The 17,757-nt window shown below is 35.6% G+C and overlaps 1 protein-coding gene across 5 annotated transcripts in view; it reads right to left on the bottom strand.

Moving 5' to 3' along the window:
* The window catches only part of LOC136025170 (Kv channel-interacting protein 2-like), an 84,291-nt gene that overhangs the window by 11,883 nt on the left and 54,651 nt on the right, over nt 1-17,757 (bottom strand). For 4 of the 5 annotated variants that reach the window (XM_065700933.1, XM_065700937.1, XM_065700934.1 and 1 more), the window contains 2 exons: nt 15,107-15,177; nt 3,517-3,672 (listed from right to left, as the gene is read on the bottom strand). In XM_065700933.1, the coding sequence (XP_065557005.1) occupies nt 3,517-3,672; nt 15,107-15,169 (219 nt within the window). In that variant the 5' untranslated portion in view covers nt 15,170-15,177. The remainder of the gene's footprint in view (nt 1-3,516; nt 3,673-15,106; nt 15,178-17,757) is intronic. The other variant, XM_065700938.1, reaches the window with a different exon arrangement.

Genomic DNA, 17,757 nt, shown 5'->3' with positions numbered 1-17,757 from the left:
CCAGACTCCCCGGGAACTGCCTTCCTTCATGTTTTAAACCTAACCTACCCGTTTTAAGCCTTCTTTGATAATATCCCGAAATAAATTTTTTGAACAACTTATGGATTAGTATACCGTTACTCAGATTATTGTCTAAATTCGGCCTTCAACAACTGCAGTGGAACGCATCTGAAATACCACCTTCAGATTTTCAAAGTGCCCTTGTTTTAGAGCCATACTTAATCACTGTCATTAGGTTGCCTTCTAGTAACCACTCCTTGTTCTAAGACCTTCCTTCTCCACCTTCCAAGCTTTTCACCTGGAACAAAACAGCCTGCACTTCGGCTATTCTACATTTGACATCTTTCTGTATCCATCGTCTTTAGTAATAATGCTGATTCGGTAAGTGAAGGTACGTGGTACTTGGAAAATTTCAGTGTTACCAAACATCAACCATCCATCCTTGCGTATCCCTTATTTAAATGAATTACTCTTCTGAACCTTAATTTTTAAACCTATTTTAAGACCATGAACTTTCAAAACTTCAAAAATCTATTCTTTCCAGTAACAATGGTATCCAAGATGTTCTAACACTCAAATCATCCATGAAACGTAAGTCTAACCACTATAGCGTTCAAATTAAGCCGAAGCTGTTTAATGGTTTGGAAATGTATACTTAATGTATGTATACAATAAATGTATAAATACCTGGAATTGTACCCTTACTGTTGTCCGTATAATACGCTTGCTTTTAGCGCCTTTTCGAAGCCCCCCCCCCCCGTTGAGGCAAAATCATAACTACCACTCTGCCCCTTTTTAAAGATTGTGAATATATTAATTTACTTTGTTGGTCATGGTTTTACATTGTTAGACCTGACTTAAATATCAAGCCAACTTCATTCTTTGTAAACAACTTGGGCACAACACCCCTAAAGCGTATACTCTCTATCATCATCGTCATTAGCATAATCGTTGCAATACTAATTGCTCCTCCGCAATATGATCGACGCTTAGAAGCAAAAACTTGCAAATTTCTTCTCCAGTAGAACTTTTATGCAAACATTTGGTACTTTGGGTTTCCGTCAAATCTAGTTATGAATCCGTTCAATCTTAGTTCCCTAAAGTGTAAACTTCCAATTTCCTTCAGAGACCAGAACAGTTTGAAGCAGATTTGTGGACTGACTGCACTAAAAATAACCTGAAGGTAGGAAATATTCATTTGTAAATTAACGTTTGACGTTTTGTAAGTACAAAGACCGTTTCTTTAGGTTGTTATAATCGCACAAATATTTTAGATCTTCCTGCGTCTTCCTGGAAGAAGTGAGTCTTCAAGATTTTTTAGAGTGCGTAACTACTCACATATTTCCTGTCGTTCTTCAATGGGACACATCATATGATATATTTTAATTTCAACTGGGACTCACAAAGGAGTGTTAATCTAAAGGGTCTGACCCGGTCTGATGCCTTTGATAATAATATTGCAGACTTTATCAATAAAGGATTCATCAAGTTTAGTTTTACCCATCAAAAGTTACAAGTCAGAGAAAATTTGTCTGATTTTTTAAATAAGGGGGGAAAGCCCCTAATATTCGAGGTACATTTATGAAAATAAAACTATCAGATTCAGCGTACCTGAGAATCCTGCTGTAGAAGTTTCAAGCCCCTATACACAAAAGATGTGGAATTTTGCTATTTTTGCTAGAAGACAGATCACAGATGCTTGTTCATTTGTTTTTTTTTTGTTTTTTCCCAGGGGTGATTCTACAAGATTAATGGTCCTAGAAGATTACGTTCGAGCGGAAATTCAAATTCCTAGTACCATTTTTAGGTGACACAAAGACTGGAGAGTAACTTGCCCCCTCCTACGCCCATTTATTTCCCAAAGCTATCTGATAAAAATTTTAAGTTAGCCATTTGGTTCAGTATAGTTAAAAGATCAAATAACTATGTTTTTACCGGTAGAATGACCCTCAAAGTCCGTGGGGGGAGTCCTGTAAGCTATGAGATTTGCCCTTTGCTTACGTATAGCATTTGTTATTGGGAAGTATACAGACAGTTTTCGGGCAGGGGGGTTTTTGTGCTTGGGGTCAATTTCCATTGGGCGAATCTCCCCCAGTGAGGGAATTTTTCAGGGGGGGGGCTGAATTTTCCAGAGGAAATTTTACACTGGGGGGATTTGACAGAAATTGTATACGAAATTCTTTTCTAATTGTCTTACATTCTCTTTGCCAACTCAATTTGGCTTATGGACATGTTCCGAAGGATATACCCGGGGGCCATTTTCTGCTTGTTTCGATTTCTGGAAAAAAATTCTATGGAAGGGGGCATTTTCGGAGTGATCGAGAAAACGATTAGACATTAAAGTTCTTTTCAAATGATAGAATGCTAAAGATAATTTTTCTGGCTGAATCGTCCGCAATAAATTTTACGGGCAGGGGGATTTTCATCGAGGGTGGAACTCTCTGGAGGGAAAAACGAACAGAAATTAAATAAAAGACAGTTTTTTAACTGAAAGTAAGGAGCAACATTAAAAATCAAAGCGAACAGAAATAATTCCGTGTATGAAGTGTTGCCTCCTCCTCAATACCTTGCTTTTTACGCTAAATTTTGACTATTTGTCCCAATTCTTAAGAACGGCTGCTGAAAAACAGAGGCCGTTTAATTAGAATAGGAAGCTTTTTTGTCCCGATTTGAACCAATAGGGAGTGTTTCCACAGAAAACCGGTCCCTAACTTGAAAAAAAAAATGATCATTGGAGTTCAAGTTAAGGAAAAAGCTCTATTTGTTTAACGGTTTATTTCACGTGCATTTAGCTGAAGCTATTCAGTCACCTAGAAAATAACCAGGTTTTTCAAAAGTTTCTACTATTGCGAACTTAAGGAAACGTACTGAATATCTTTGATTCTGTTTTGTATTTATGCAATTATGCATCCTCATAACTTCCTCCGAATACGAAAGAGCATAACTTACACTTTTCTGAGAGTGAGTTGCACTTTTCCTAAGGTTTAGGGGAAGAGCTAAGAAAGAGGCATTCTACCGCATTGTTTTTGGTCAATCCCATTAATTGGAGATCATCTAAAAATATGGACCTGACAAAGTGAATGTGTTTGAAGTGTATTTCGTTAAAGATAACTTTATGCTTACAAGTCAATTCATATTACAAAAATAAAATGTTTTGGGTTGATTCACTTTTTCTAAATTTGACTTACAGTAAACTACAGTTGTGAAATGATATTTACCTCATCTGATAATAAAGTCTGCCTGCTGTTTTTTTTTTTTAGAAATTTTCTGATATCCGCTTAGTTAGGAATGTGTCCAGACAAAAATATGCATCTGAAGGCTTTAGGATTTTAGAAAACTTTGGCAAAATTTATTCTTCGTAGGAAACTAAACTATAAGTACTTTTTAATGAGTTTTTTTTGTATTAATATTACTAAAATGTAATACCTCTTTAAGCGTGAATAAAACAAGGCTTCACAGCTTATAAGTTAAAAAAAATAAAATGTAGATGACAAAACTATGGCAATTTTAACTTACAGTTTTTCCTAAAAGGTCATAAATGGACGTAATGATTGAAACCATCTCATTTTTTGAAATCTGACCATCTCCGTTGAGATCATATAGCTTGAAGGCCCATTTCAATCGATCTCTATCACTTCCTCTGAGCAGGACGGATAGTGTCATCAAAATATCCTAGAAGAAAAAAGACAGCCCACTAGGTTAAAGTTACTTTTAAGTAGAACAAGGATCGCAAGTTTAAACTATAAGCAAAAAAAAAAAAATAAAAAATAACAAGTGGACTTCTGAAGAACCAGGTTACAACGGTGAAAGGTATTACGAACTACAAGGATCCCACTGACCCAAAAATTTCTAATGAGGTTATTCTCCCAATCTCAACTAAACCTACAAAAACGCAATTCATATTTTCAATTGATCATTCTGGCTCTTTCATTGGTTATCAAAACTGAAAATAATTTTGAAAGTACGGTTGAATTAAATATATGCGCTGCTGCATGAATCATCAGTCAACACTTTTCCCCTACGAATGAGGACTGACGGGGTGGCATTACAAGCTTGTCCAACGTAGTTAATAGTCATTTAAAGTCTAAACGCTCTATTTAAGTTAATTTTATTTATTTAAAGATTTAAGGTTTGTCATTACATCATCAGTAGGCTATCTTGAAAAAAGATATATTTCACTTCTGTTAGCGTTTTGATTCATCTTGCGATAATAGCCTTTCCCTTAAATGGAGAGAAGGGAGGTCCGAACCTCCTCTTTCTTCAGTCACGAGGCTGTAAACATCATTTCCACTTTCCTAGAAACAAAAAAGACTTCAATTCATATTCTTCTTCTATATTTTCCATCGCTAGGAAATACAATAGGAAATATCGTCAAATAGAAATAAAGCACTCTTCTCACATTTCACTCTAAATTTGTCTCCAATAATAAGAAGGGTACCATCACACCTCAGTTTCTCTTTCAACATTGAAATTAGATATATTCTTAAAAAAAAAGGAGAAGACATAAGCGGAAAATAAATTTTCCTCTCTTCTGATTGCTGTCAAAGAAAAGGTCAGGAAAATTTATGCCTGAAAATAGAATATGTCGAGACTCGGACTCCCAACTTTCATTGCATTTGATATATGATAACTTTTGTCTGGTAGCATTTTGGCTTCTTTGTGCATAAGTTGTCACTCTCTGGCAACAAAACTTCTGTTGCAGCAGATTGAATTAAATTCAATCTCTCTGTTTGGCTGAGCTCTATCACAATTTTCTTCAATCATCGGTTTGAGGTTCAGGTTCATTTTAATAATAAAATAAGTCACAAAATGTCCAGAGCCCGGCTGAGAAAACAAATTCGTAATGCACGGGATGAAAAAAAAAGCTTCTTTAAATAAATACAACATCCATACTTCACTACATGCAATTCAAGCAAGTGTAATTAAACATATTACCCCGTCAATTGCCCGGTCAACAACACCACCCGTTGAAGTGTCCAGTGAAATAAAATAAAAATAAATAAAAGATACCAAGAACTCTGGAGAATCACCATTAGAAAATAAGTCAGTAATAACACTACGCCTGCATCTTTTCTACCGAGGAAAATGTGATTTTTTTAATTTTCTTAGACGGAGAGTATGTCATCAGTCAGGTATACATTAATAAATAATAATAATTTATTTATAACCCACAAAATACATAAAAATGTGGAGTAAACACAAAAAAAAGAAAAAACAAGAAAAAAACATAACAACATAAATGACATAACAGCATAACAACATACAACATAAATAAATTAAATCAATCAAAAGTGGCCAAAGAGGGTCAAAAACACCAATCATTTGCTGAGTTTTAAGAGATATATCTTTAGATAAATGTTTCAGTCGCGAGGGGGCATCAATGATGTCAAACTTAGAAACGACTGTATGATTCCGATACCACCAAGGCAGACGCAGCAAATACTTGCAATACTTAAAATATCCTGAGCGTATTTTCTTTGTATCCTTCTTGCGAAGGAGGAAGGCAAAGCCAGAAATAAAAACCAGCAGGGGCACAAAAACTAGAATAAAGACGGCATTGTTCTTTTCGGTTATACCGACCACGATTTGGTGAAATTTTTCCGTAACCAACCCGCATACTTTTCAGCACGCTGGACGTAATCAGAAGGTTGCTTCTCCATTTCTTGCCAAAAAGAGTTTGTCAGATTCAAGAAAGCTGAATTTTATGACGTATTTGTTCTGCTGGGACCTACTCTGTATTGCAAGAAAGTGATAATGGTTTAACTGAAGTCAAATTTTTTGTCCTAACTTTTTGTTCTGATACTTCAAGCACCCAAACACGATCCATTCCTTTTTGAGATTGTTGTCCTTCAGCTCTCTGACTTCTAGTACAGGAAACGTGTGCCAAAATCGATAGAACCTATCTTCTGCAGTTTTTTCGGGTATTGTGGATCACTAGCTTGATTAATGAAAATAACATTATATTGTAGGAGATTGTGTACAATTTTGCCTGGGAAAACAAAATAATGGTTTTTACGTGTCCTTGAGCCAGAGACGACAGTGTGGGCAGATATGGAGCTGCATAGCAAGTGTCAGAGAGGATTCCTGAAGTCGCTCCATGAAACTTCTGTTTCTTTGAGTGGTGATTCATCTTTCAAGTCGAACGTTCTATTCAAGCATTAAGCAGTTTCAAATAAAAGCTGGATTGAAACCTAGAAGCAAGTGGTATGCATTACAGTTCCACAAATCATAAATACAGTTCGTTGATTGAGCAAAAAAAATTCCAAGGGGGATTCTAAAAAACATATGTGCCTCTACAGATTTGATTAGTTTTGTTTTAAATGGCTTATATCCCTGTTTCTTATCGATTTCACCAAGAAGTCTTAAGGACTTGCGATTTTGGATGGCTCTATACAAATCATCACAGCTTAGAATTAACCCTTGAATCATAAAAGTTTCACATCAAAGAAGAGTAAATTTCAGGCCACACGATTGTTACACCTTTAAAAAAAATTGTCGTTTATCCGATATTCTCAGTGTTTTTTGACATCATGCTTGTGTCACAAAAGTAGAAAATTGAAGTGGCTAGATCTAGGTTTAGTTTTTGTCATCATTGATCTGCTAAGATATTTTCTACTTTTAGTGTTCTAATGAGTCTTTTGCCAGACCAAGCATACATGGGCAAAACTAGTGTTCCAAGCTTCTATCTATTCTGATTTCAAAGAAATTTGCCTTAAATCTTCGCTCTTATTGGCTAATATAAGAAATAATAGTTAAAATTGAACGTCTTCCAACACAAAATGTATGCACAGGGTACAATATAGGCACTGAAAGCTTGTTTAACTTTGTTTTATCTGCAAGTGCGACTATACCGTCGCTCGAGTAAAACTGGTCAAATCTATGCATCCTCATGATACGCATTTATGGCATTAGTTCAGGAAGATTAATCGACAAGGATAGGTTAGCAATGCCTCAAATTAAGCAAATAAAACTGGCTATGTTAGCCATGTCTTAGCACAGCTTCCATTAGATGTGAAATAAGACAGACTTACTTGACCAAAGTCCTGTCCGTCCTTGAAGGTAATTTCCAGGTTTCTTCTGTCAATAGTCTATTAATGTAACTTTTGTATTAACTTCTATGCTCAGGTGCATAGAAGGCGGAACCTTATAATGCCATAGAAGGCGGACCTTATAAATGCCATAAAAAATCCCCCAGTCATAGACTATGAGAGGATCAAAGTAGCTGAGTATCTCAACCTCCTGATGAGATGTTTCAAGTGTCAAGCATATGGGCATATATCAAGCAGCTGCAAAAATGAAGTAATTTGTGCAGTCTGCAGTGACCATGGTCATTCAAGCTCCAAGACATCTCCTTGTCAAAGGCCCAAGAAATGTGCGTCTTGCAAATCTCAGGATGATCCCTGTTAGAGCTTCAAATGTCCTGTCACCCAATGACTTTTGCATAAAGTTAAGTCTGCATAATGGCTTGAGCGTGCAATAATGGCGGAAAAGGTGCATAATGGCGAAAAAGGTGCAGTAAGTTAAGCAGCGAGATTTTGTCACTCTTCCTTTCTGGGGGGGGGGCATCTTCTAGCTCTAAGACCATGTACCTGGCCTTCAAAGACTCTTTTTGGGAGACGAGTGCTTTCCATATGTTGTATATGTCTTAGGCATATAAGCCTTAGCAACTTTAATCTATTGAGGATGGTCAGTTTGATCTTGAGATTGTGGAGTAGCTTGATATCGGAGATTCTATCATGATAAGTGATGCCGAAAATTCATATAATGATTTTGTTTTAAAGATAGCAAGATGTTACTGATCATATAATTTTTAGAGTCCAAGATTCACAGGAGTAAATGACAATAGGGATAAGAGATTTGAAGTGTGCGTGCTGGTGTGAGAATGCTTTGTCCAATAGGCACGGGTTCTATCCCTGTCCTAGCCAGTAATTAATTTGGGACGGGGGTCAGTGGCGTGACTCTGTAAGCTCAGACACAGTCAACCCAGCTCTCAAAGGGTACCTGGAGAAACCTGGGGAAGGAAATCAGGAAGGGTGGGCGAAACCATACGATCGCTGACCCCCCACTCCCATTGTACTTCCTGGTTGAAGGGCCACGAAACAGAGATCAGCACCGTCGGTTTGGACCTTGACCGTCTATTGCTGTCATACTTAATTTTACTTTTATACTTTTTATTCTTGAGAATATGCTTCGGAATCATGATATTCTATGTTTACAAGAGCTCTGCACATCATTAATGGAAGTTATGTTCCGGTGCGTCATCTTTGTCTTCTCATGCAAATGATATTTGATACAGGTATTGTTCCTTTCTCGTTCTGCATTCGTGATCTGACTCTGATTCACAAAAAGGGAAAATCTGAGTCGCAATATTCCTCCTTCCATCTCTTCAAGGTCTCTACTACACTCTGTAAACTTTCTGAGCTACTTTTTATTAATGAGGTAAGACTGAAACGTTACATTCCCTCGCATCAGTTTGGTTTTCAGGTAAATCTTGGCTATCCCATGCTCTTACAGTAGTTATTACTGAGCTTGCTGACACTGAATCTTCGGGAGAAAGTCTGATCTTTGCCGGATATGACGTTAAACGTGTGTTTGATTCCTTAATTCATTCATACCTGCTTCTTCATATGCCAAAGCGAGGCGTGAACCCATCAGTTTCCTGTGTTATCAGGGATTTATGTAGGGATCCTAGAGTGCGTTTATAGATCCTATCTCGTTTATCCCTGCAACTGGCTCTAGATCAATCCTGATCAATTACTATAATTCTCATTTGAGGCCAAACTCATCAATTCCCTTGAATTTGCTTGGGATTCTTCAGCACCTTTTCCCCGTTAAGAAAGGGGCTAGACAGGTTCCCCAGCTCTGTTCAATAATGGTGTCCTGGACGCTCAAGCAAAATGTTTTCCTTCTTGCATTCTTGGGGGAATCGATATGTCTCTTATTTCTTATGCTGATGACATCTTGAATCTTAGCCGTAGGATGCAGCACATTGAGCAGAATTTCAAAATTCTCAAAAATGAATAGGCCAAATGAACTGAAAGAAGCCCTTCCTTCTTTCAATTTTAAAAAAACCGAAATTGTTCTTTACAATTGGCGAATTCCCTTTACTTCTGTTGTTTATCTTGACGGGTCTCTTATCATAACCGCAGACCACATTACTTGCCTGGGTCTTCCAATTGGCTCACTTATCGACTACACATGTCGTATACTTATATATCACGCTGAGCGTAAAATTAGTATTCCTTACGCTGGAATCGTAAAAATCAAAAAAAAAATCTGCTTTACATTGCCCCTTTCTGGAAATTTTTACAGACAAAAATCACCTACGATGAATCTTCTTCAGGTTTGCTAAGTATCTTTTACAGTTGCCTCATTGGACAAGAAACCGTAAAATTATGAATATGTACAAGCTTACAGACCCAAATATTCATATTAATAAGTCTTTATCCCGTTTTCAAAGAAATTTTCATCACTCAAGGTTGTCAATTTGTTTCCAATACTTCATTCATAATAATCAAATGTATATAATGAAGAGTTTTTTGTCATGTATTTAAATTGTAAATGTGTATTTGTGTCCTTTCTTTGTTGTCTTTCGTAATTATTCCGTCTATTGTCTTTTTTTGAAGGGTAATAAATGAATAATAATAATATGTACCAAAATAAAGTCAGGTTTTAGAAGCTCTTCTTATGGGCATTGCACGAATGTAGCCATATTCTAACATAGGTTTAATAGAGAACGAACACATTAAACCATAATTTTAGCTTGTGACCAAGTGTGGACGAAGGAATTTTGCTAGCCCAGCCATTAATCAGGCTGATGACAAGAGACCTTTAGTTTTAAATCACATCCCCCCTTCCCTTTACAGAAATAATATTAGACGCAGTGCATGGAAAGCTACAACTCTCAGCTTAGTTCTTACTGTACGCAAAAGAAACTGAGGTTAAAAGGCAAAACATAGAGATGGTGCTAGGAGTATAGCTATGGAGGGGGGATTCAAAACCATAAAACGTCTCTGTCCTGGATCCCAGTGTTAATTTTGCTTCTGTATTTCCTGCTTACGAAAAATATGTTCTGATTCATAGCCTATGGTACATGCTGTGGCCCAAACTCTACTTGATGTCATCTCCTTAATCGTATTCTTGTTTGTAAGCAAACCAAATTTACCAGCCTTTTATTTATTAAAGAAAAAAAAAACAATTAAAGCAGCCCTTAATACTAAACTCCTGAACCTCTTGTCAACTCGAAATAATTTTACAAATCAGAATATCATATCTATCTATGACAAAGTATTTAGTCTATTTTATTAAAATGGAGCTTTTCCTTCATACTATTGAGCGCAAATTATTAAGACATTTGAAGCTTTTAGTTTAACTTTGGATATATTTTTAACCATTCTTAAAAGATAATCGTCGTCTGAAATTTCAGCAAACTTAAAAAAAAATCACAAAAACCGCTAGAGTTCAGTTATTCATCTACGAGTGACCAGGTAAGCAGCACTCTGCCATTAACTGAGTATATGAAATATACAAAAAAAAGTGTTGGTATGCCCTTGTTTTAGTATTAAGCCTTAGTAAAACAAAGGCTTTTTCAAACAGTTCGTGGTAACGAACTGTGGTGAGGAGCGACCTGGCTCAATAGTAAACGAAACTCTAAAAAACAGAATTTTTGATACTAATAGATACATAAAAAGAATCAGATTTTTATGCTGATTTTAAATACATAAATTTCATCAAATTTAAGCTTAAATATCAAAGGTTAAGGGGCTGAGAAAACTTGCCTTATTTTGGAAAATAGGGGAAAACACCCCCTAAAAGTCATAGACTCTTGACGAAAATCAGAATGCCCTACTGTGGAAGTTTCAAGCTCCTATCTACAAAAATGTGGAATTTCGTTTTTTTTTACCAGAAGACCGATCACGGGTGCGTGTTTATTTGTTATTTTGTTTGTTTTCTTCCCAGGGATGATCGTGTCGACCCAGCGGTCCTAGAATTTCGTGAGAGGGCTAACGGACCAAGAAAATTGAAGGACACCCTGGCCCCCTCCCACGATCACTTTTTTCCCAAAGTCAACGAATAAAAATTTTAGATAGCCATTTTGTTCAACAAAGTCAAAAAACCTAATAGCTATGTCCTTGGGGACGACGTACTCCCTCACAGTCCCCGGGGGAGGGGCTGCAAGATACAAACTTTGACCAGTTTTTACATATTGGAACGGCTATTGGGAAGTGTTCAGACATTTTCAGGGGGATTTTTTGGCTGGTAGGGATATTGAGGGCAGGGAGTTACGTGGGAGTATTTTTCCATGTAGGAATTTGTCATGGGCGAAGAGAATTTCCATTAAGGGAGCGCATGATTTTCTAGCATTATTTAAAACAAAACTAATGAAAAAATAAACATGAAAAGTTTTTTCAATTGAAAGTAAGGACCAGCATTAAAACTTAAAACGAACAGAAATTATTACGGATATGAGGGGTTTATCTCCTCCGAAATACCTCGCTCTTTACGCTAAAGTATTTTTAGTAATTTCAACTATTTATTCTACGGCCTTTCGGATTCAGTGGTCATTCTTAAATAATTGGGACAAAATGTAAGCTTTAGTGTAAAGAGCGAGGTATTAACGAGGGGGCAAACCCTCTCATACTTGTAATAAAAATATACGAATATAGAAGTTCGTTATGTAAGTTAATTCGTAAGTTACGTATATTTTTTACTTATAAAACGTTCGTAAAAAATTAAAAGTTCTATTGGCCTTTTTAAGTAACCAAAAGATTGGAGGGCAACTAGGCCTTCTCCCCCACTCCTTTTTTCTCAAAATCGTCCAATCAAAACTATGAGAAAGCCATTGAGTCAAAAAATTAATATATAAATTTCGTTTTAATTATTGATGTGCGGAGAGCCAAATTCAAAACATGCATTAATTCAAAAACGTTCAAAAAAATTAAATAAAAAAGCAAGTTTTTTTTAAACTGAAAATAAGGAGCGATATTAAAACTTAAAACAAAAGAATTAAGTTTGACTTTTTGTCTCAACCCTAATTTTTAAGTAAAACTTTAAGTAAAGTAAAAACTTTAGCGTAAAGAGCGGGGTGTTGAGGAGGGAACAGCCCCTTTCATATACGGAATAATTTCTGTTCGTTTTGAGTTTCAATGTCGCTCCTTACTTTCAGTTAAAAAAAAATTATTTTTTTATTTAATCCATTTATAAAGGAGACTTTAGAAATAAGTTTCAGGGTTATCCGTGGAACAAAAAGTTTATGAAACTGGCTAATGAAACGGGATTCGCGGATTGTAAACTATAGGACAGGAAGATTTTTAAACTCACCACCCGACCCTCCAAAATCTCCAATCCATATCCTTAGTATTTTTATCGAGCAAAATTATCAAAGTTACAATCCATATTATGAGCCCATGATCTTGACTTTCAGTGGAACAAGATTTTTCTGATCTTGATTGCCGTTGGATCAGCGCATTTACAATCTCGATTATGAATTTACAGTCTCGCTTGTCAGTGGGAAGCCTATGAAAAATTAAAGACCAACCTTTATTTAAAATCTTGTTTGAATCAATTTTAAAATAAAAGTAGACTAGTCTCATTAGAAAATAAAGTAAAAAATTGTAAATTTGGAATATAAAGTATATCCAGAACCATGAAAAGTTCAGTAAAGAAAATATGAGAATTGCAGTGCTTACCTTGGAGTCAAGCATATGATAAACTTGTAGCTACGGGCGGTTTTGTGATTCTCATTGATTCATTAGTAGGCCTTATGTATATTAAATTTCTGAACAAAAGTCAGAAAGCTAAAAAAAAAAATTTAAGACGCAAACAGGTCCTCATGGTAAAATTAGCAAGTATTTTTGAACCACTAAAATGTGTGATTCAGAACCCTTTTAACAAGTGTGTGAGGAAGAACCTAGTTTTATGATAATCTATTTCGCTTCCATGCCCATCAACAATCCTGGTTACATTAAAAATAATATTTTCACGGCGGAATAGTCTCTTTTGCGTAGAATTATCACTCCAATTTTTAAAATAAGAGTCAAATTCCAGAATATAGCGAACGCTATAAGATAAGATTTATTCCAAAAAGCCTAAGATTTATTGCAAAAGATTTATTGCAAAAAATACACCTTTAAATAATATAAACCAAAAATAATTCCAAAAAACCACAAAAAGCTATCCCCTCAAACATGATTCCATATGTTAGATCCCTAAATAAAGAAATCTTATAACTGTTTAATAGCACATGCGTTCTTCCATTCACTCAATTTACCAGGATTGACTCCTGAACACTCATCCAAAACATTCATTCCGCAACTCAGACAGCTTTTCATGCTCGGATACAAATAATATAAATTCTTAGTCACACATTCAGATATAGGGCAAAAGTAGCGCCCAGCCGCTAGCCTAACCTTTCCCAAAAATTTCTTTCTCTCACGTAAATCCAAACTATCCCCTCTTATCATCAACAAATTCTTCAAATCCTCTCTATTGAATCAAAATTCAAAATAAATCAACTCCCCTCAATACTCTTTAGCTTGGGAGTAAAGCCTCAAAGACATAGATTGATCCTTATGACCTTGCCAATCTTAAATTTCTTTGTAATTTAAGGTTTGCTGGATTCTTTTTCATACCACCATAATTTCTTCCATTGCGCCTTTTCCTTCATTCCACATCCCCGAAAGGCCACAAATGTCACAATATTTTCCTGACCGGATTTGGCCACGAATCACGTCTGCCGTCCTTAAGACTCTCGAAATAGGCTGACTTAAGAAGTCGAACTCTAATTAGCCCAATTGTTTTCTCCCAAAATTTCACCATTCTAACCAATCTAACACTCCTTAAAGTAAAAACCCCAAATCTTCTTTGAGTACCACTGAAATAAATGAATTGTTCTTTGCTAAAATTCTCTTAAAATATCTTAGCTGAACTATCTCCTACTTAGCTGCTTTAGCAAAACCCGAAACCATAGACCCCATTGCAGGCTAGAAGCTACTTTTGTCGGGGACACTTTTCCGGATCCTCATGTCAGGTAGCTGACCTAAATTACTTCTCAGGAACATATTATTAACCTATTACCCTTTAAATGACAATCTTCTACATGCCTAGACATCCCCTTAACGTGCTAATCTTAACACCCAAATAAACAAATTCCTCTTTAACCTCTGACATCTTTCCTCCAAAATCAAAAACAACCTCAGAATCAACCTCCCCTTCGCCTGACCTTAGTCCCTCCTCTGCCTCTGGAGGGACGAAGGGCATCAACGAAGAGACGCCAGTCGTCCTTCAAATGGGCTGCTACCAAAAGGACTTTCCAATGGGGTTGTATGGAAGCATTTGTGTTGAGAAGGTCCTCCCCTTTGCTTCCAAATACTAATACCACCGACTTCATTTGACACTAAATCCTTGTTTAGATAATCTTTAATTAAATCAATTGGTTCTGAAGATTTCTCTACTATCAGCCATTAGAGTTATGCCATCTGCAAATAACATAAATGATAACCTAAACGAATCCGAAGATAAATAAGGGGCTCCATTACTTCTCATAAAACTATCTAAATCATTAACAAACAAGGAGAAAAGATTAGGAGATAAAGTACATCCTTGTTTCGCTCCCATAGGCATAGAAAAGATTTATTTATTTTACCCATATAGCATAGAAAATTCTCCGCTAACTTTCACAACAAACTTCTCCCTCCGATGCATATCTGTTATCATCGCTACAGAACAAGACAGCAAGTCTTTTCGTAAGACTTTCGATTAACAACCTCCTATTTACTGACCCAAAAGCATTTTTCAGGTTTAAAAATGCTAGGAATAGTCGACCATTCTCTCCTCTAGCATATTTCCTTCTCAGTATCTCCAAAGTAAAAAAATGGTCAAAAATGATAAACGTCGATCTGAATCCTGCTTGCAACGGGCTAAGTCTTTACTCCTTCTCTAACAAATCTCTTAGAATATATTGGTATTGGAACTCCTTACCTTTTTTTTCTTATTTTTATTCATTTCATTAATAATTCGAGCACTTTCATTGGTCAAAACAATTCACAGAAGAAAATAGCAAAAGCTCAATAGCTGACAGATATATAGTAGCTGAATTTAAACTCACCCGAAAGCTGATGGTTCCAGAACTGTTTGTGTCAAAAGCTCGGAATACGAAATGAGCATACATAGTTGAAACTAAAAAGGAACAACACATACTGATTGTCAAGGTATCGAAAATACAAAAGAAAATAATCAAAGTAAAAAGGAAAACTACGAACAGAAAAGAAAAACTATAATAAAGTAAGACAGACAACAAATTAGAAGAACAGAAAGTATGAAAAATGAGGGCACTTCCATTACTCTCCTATTAGTCACAGCCATCCAATGGGATTTTTTTCTTAAATGAGAGCCTTCGTATCTGAAATTTGTTATGTTTCTTTTACTGTATTTAAACTGTTAATTTACTAAAAACTAAAAAAAGCCCATACATAGACACAATGTCATTCAATGTAGTTTTATATTAAATGAGTACATTCGTGTCTGAAATTGCATATATATTCTTCATTTTTTATCAATAAAAATTTTTATAAAAACTAAACACACTTTGATGTTTTCTCGATTTGCTCTATTAAAATAAATATCAAAGAGAATAGTACTTATATTTGGCTAGAGTAGCGGTTTTTAATACTTTAATAGTGTCTTTTGCTTTGGAACTGGAACATATTGAAACGACTAAAAAAGTTTGAGATAATAAAAGGAGTATTCCTATAGCATTATTTAAGGCTCCTTAGTTAGCTAATAATTATACCTGCCTCAGATCCTTTCACTATCTGACTATTCAGCCTATCAAACAGCTCGTGGTAACGAATTGTAAGTAAGGAGCGATCCAGCTCACTAGTAACCGAAACTCTAAAAAACAGAACTTTTATACCAATAGTTATAAAAAAATTCACTTTTTATGCTGATTTTAAATATATAAGTTTCGTTAGGTTTAGTCTTACCCATCAATACGAGCTTGTGAAAATTTGCCTGAGTTTCAAAAAAGGGAGAAACAATACTTAAAAATTATAGAATACTAATGAAAATCACAACATCAGATTCAGCGCATCAGAGAACCCTACTATAGAGGTTTCAAGCTCCTATCTTCAAAAATATGGAATTTTGTATTTTTTAACACAAGAAAGATCACGGGTGCGTGTCTATTTGTTTGTTTTTGTTTTTCCCAGTGGGGATCATATCGATCGAGTGGTCCTATAATATCGGGAAAGGGCTCATTTGAACAGAAACTAAAAGTTCTAGTGCCCTTTCTCAGTCACCAAAGAAATTGGAGGGCAACTAGTCCCCCTCCCACGCTCCTTTTTACTCAAAATAATCTGTTCAAAATTTTGAGATAGCCATTTTGTTCTACATAGTTGAAAGGTCAAATAACTGTGCCCTTAGAGATATTATGACACCCCCCCCCAAGAGTCCCTAGGAAAAGGTATTTAAGTTAAAAAATTGGACCATTGCTTAGGTGTAGTCTTTGTTATTAGGAAGTATGGATATATTTTTGAGTAGGGAAGGGAGAATTTTCTGATGGTGGGGTTTTCCACTAGGATAATTTTCTATGAGGAGGGAAATTTCCAGGGAGTGAATTTTTCATGGAAAACTTTACACTGTAAGAATTTTCCAGAATTCCTATACGAAATCTTTCTTATGCCTAGCTTTCTCTTTGTCGACTAAATTTCACGCGTGGAACGGCAATTGTCTGGGGTAGATTTTTCACCAAAATTGAATCGTCTAGAAAATAAATCTGTTAAGAAGAGGGATTTTTCCGTGGAGGTGTAGTCAGATTTCCTGGCATTATTTAAAAAAAAAATAAAAAATGAAATAAAATTAGTGTTTCAACTGAAAGTAAGGAGCAACATTAAAACTTAAAACGGACATAAATTATTACGTATATGAGTGCTCCTCCTCAACATCTCGCTCTTTACACTAAAGTTTGAATTATGTCCCAATTCTTTAAGAACGACCCCTGAAACACTATGTTCGTTTAATTAGAACAACAAGAAGCTTTTTTAACAGTACCAAAAACTTTAGCGTAAAAAGCAAAGTGTTGAGGTGGAGAACCCTCATATACTTAATATTTATTTTTTAATTACTGATGTACTGTGAACCATATTCAAACCTGCACTAGTTGAAAAGCGTTCAGAAATATAGAAAAACAGGTTTTTTTTTTAATGAAAGTAAGGAGCGATATTAAAACTTAAAGTGCCTCTAATGCACTTAAAGCGACAAACAGAAACTATTCCAAATAAGATGTCCCCTCCTCAGCGCCCCGCTCTTCACGCTAAAGTTTTATATTGTTTCAAAAGTAGAGTTGCGACGAAGAATCAAGCTTTAGCGTAAAGAGCGAGGTGTTAAGGAGGGTACAGTACCATTTTACATACGGAATAATTTCTGTTCGTTTTAAGTTTTAATGTCGCTCCTCATTTTCAGCTAAAAAAATATTTTTTCTATTTAATCGACTAAAGAAATCATTTTGTTGTATCCAATTTGACAAACCCCGTATTCAGTAAGTTTAATATAATTAATTTTTTTAGAAAAAAAACAAGCAAATGACCGTGGATTGTCAGTTTAATTGACATATAGTGATATTTCTTCCTTAATGTTTTGACAAATTTTCACTTATGAAAATAAGTAAGGTGAAAACATTTCAAACGTAATTCTGTTTTCAGTAAACCGTAAGTTGTGTTCTGGTTTTAAGAAGGGAAAGGGGTTGTTAGCCCTACACAT

Source organism: Artemia franciscana, chromosome 3 (assembly GCF_032884065.1).
Source record: "Artemia franciscana chromosome 3, ASM3288406v1, whole genome shotgun sequence".
NCBI lineage: Eukaryota > Metazoa > Arthropoda > Branchiopoda > Anostraca > Artemiidae > Artemia > Artemia franciscana.
The sequence above is the reverse complement of the archived record's forward strand: the minus strand, read 5'-3'. Positions and strand labels throughout refer to the sequence as shown.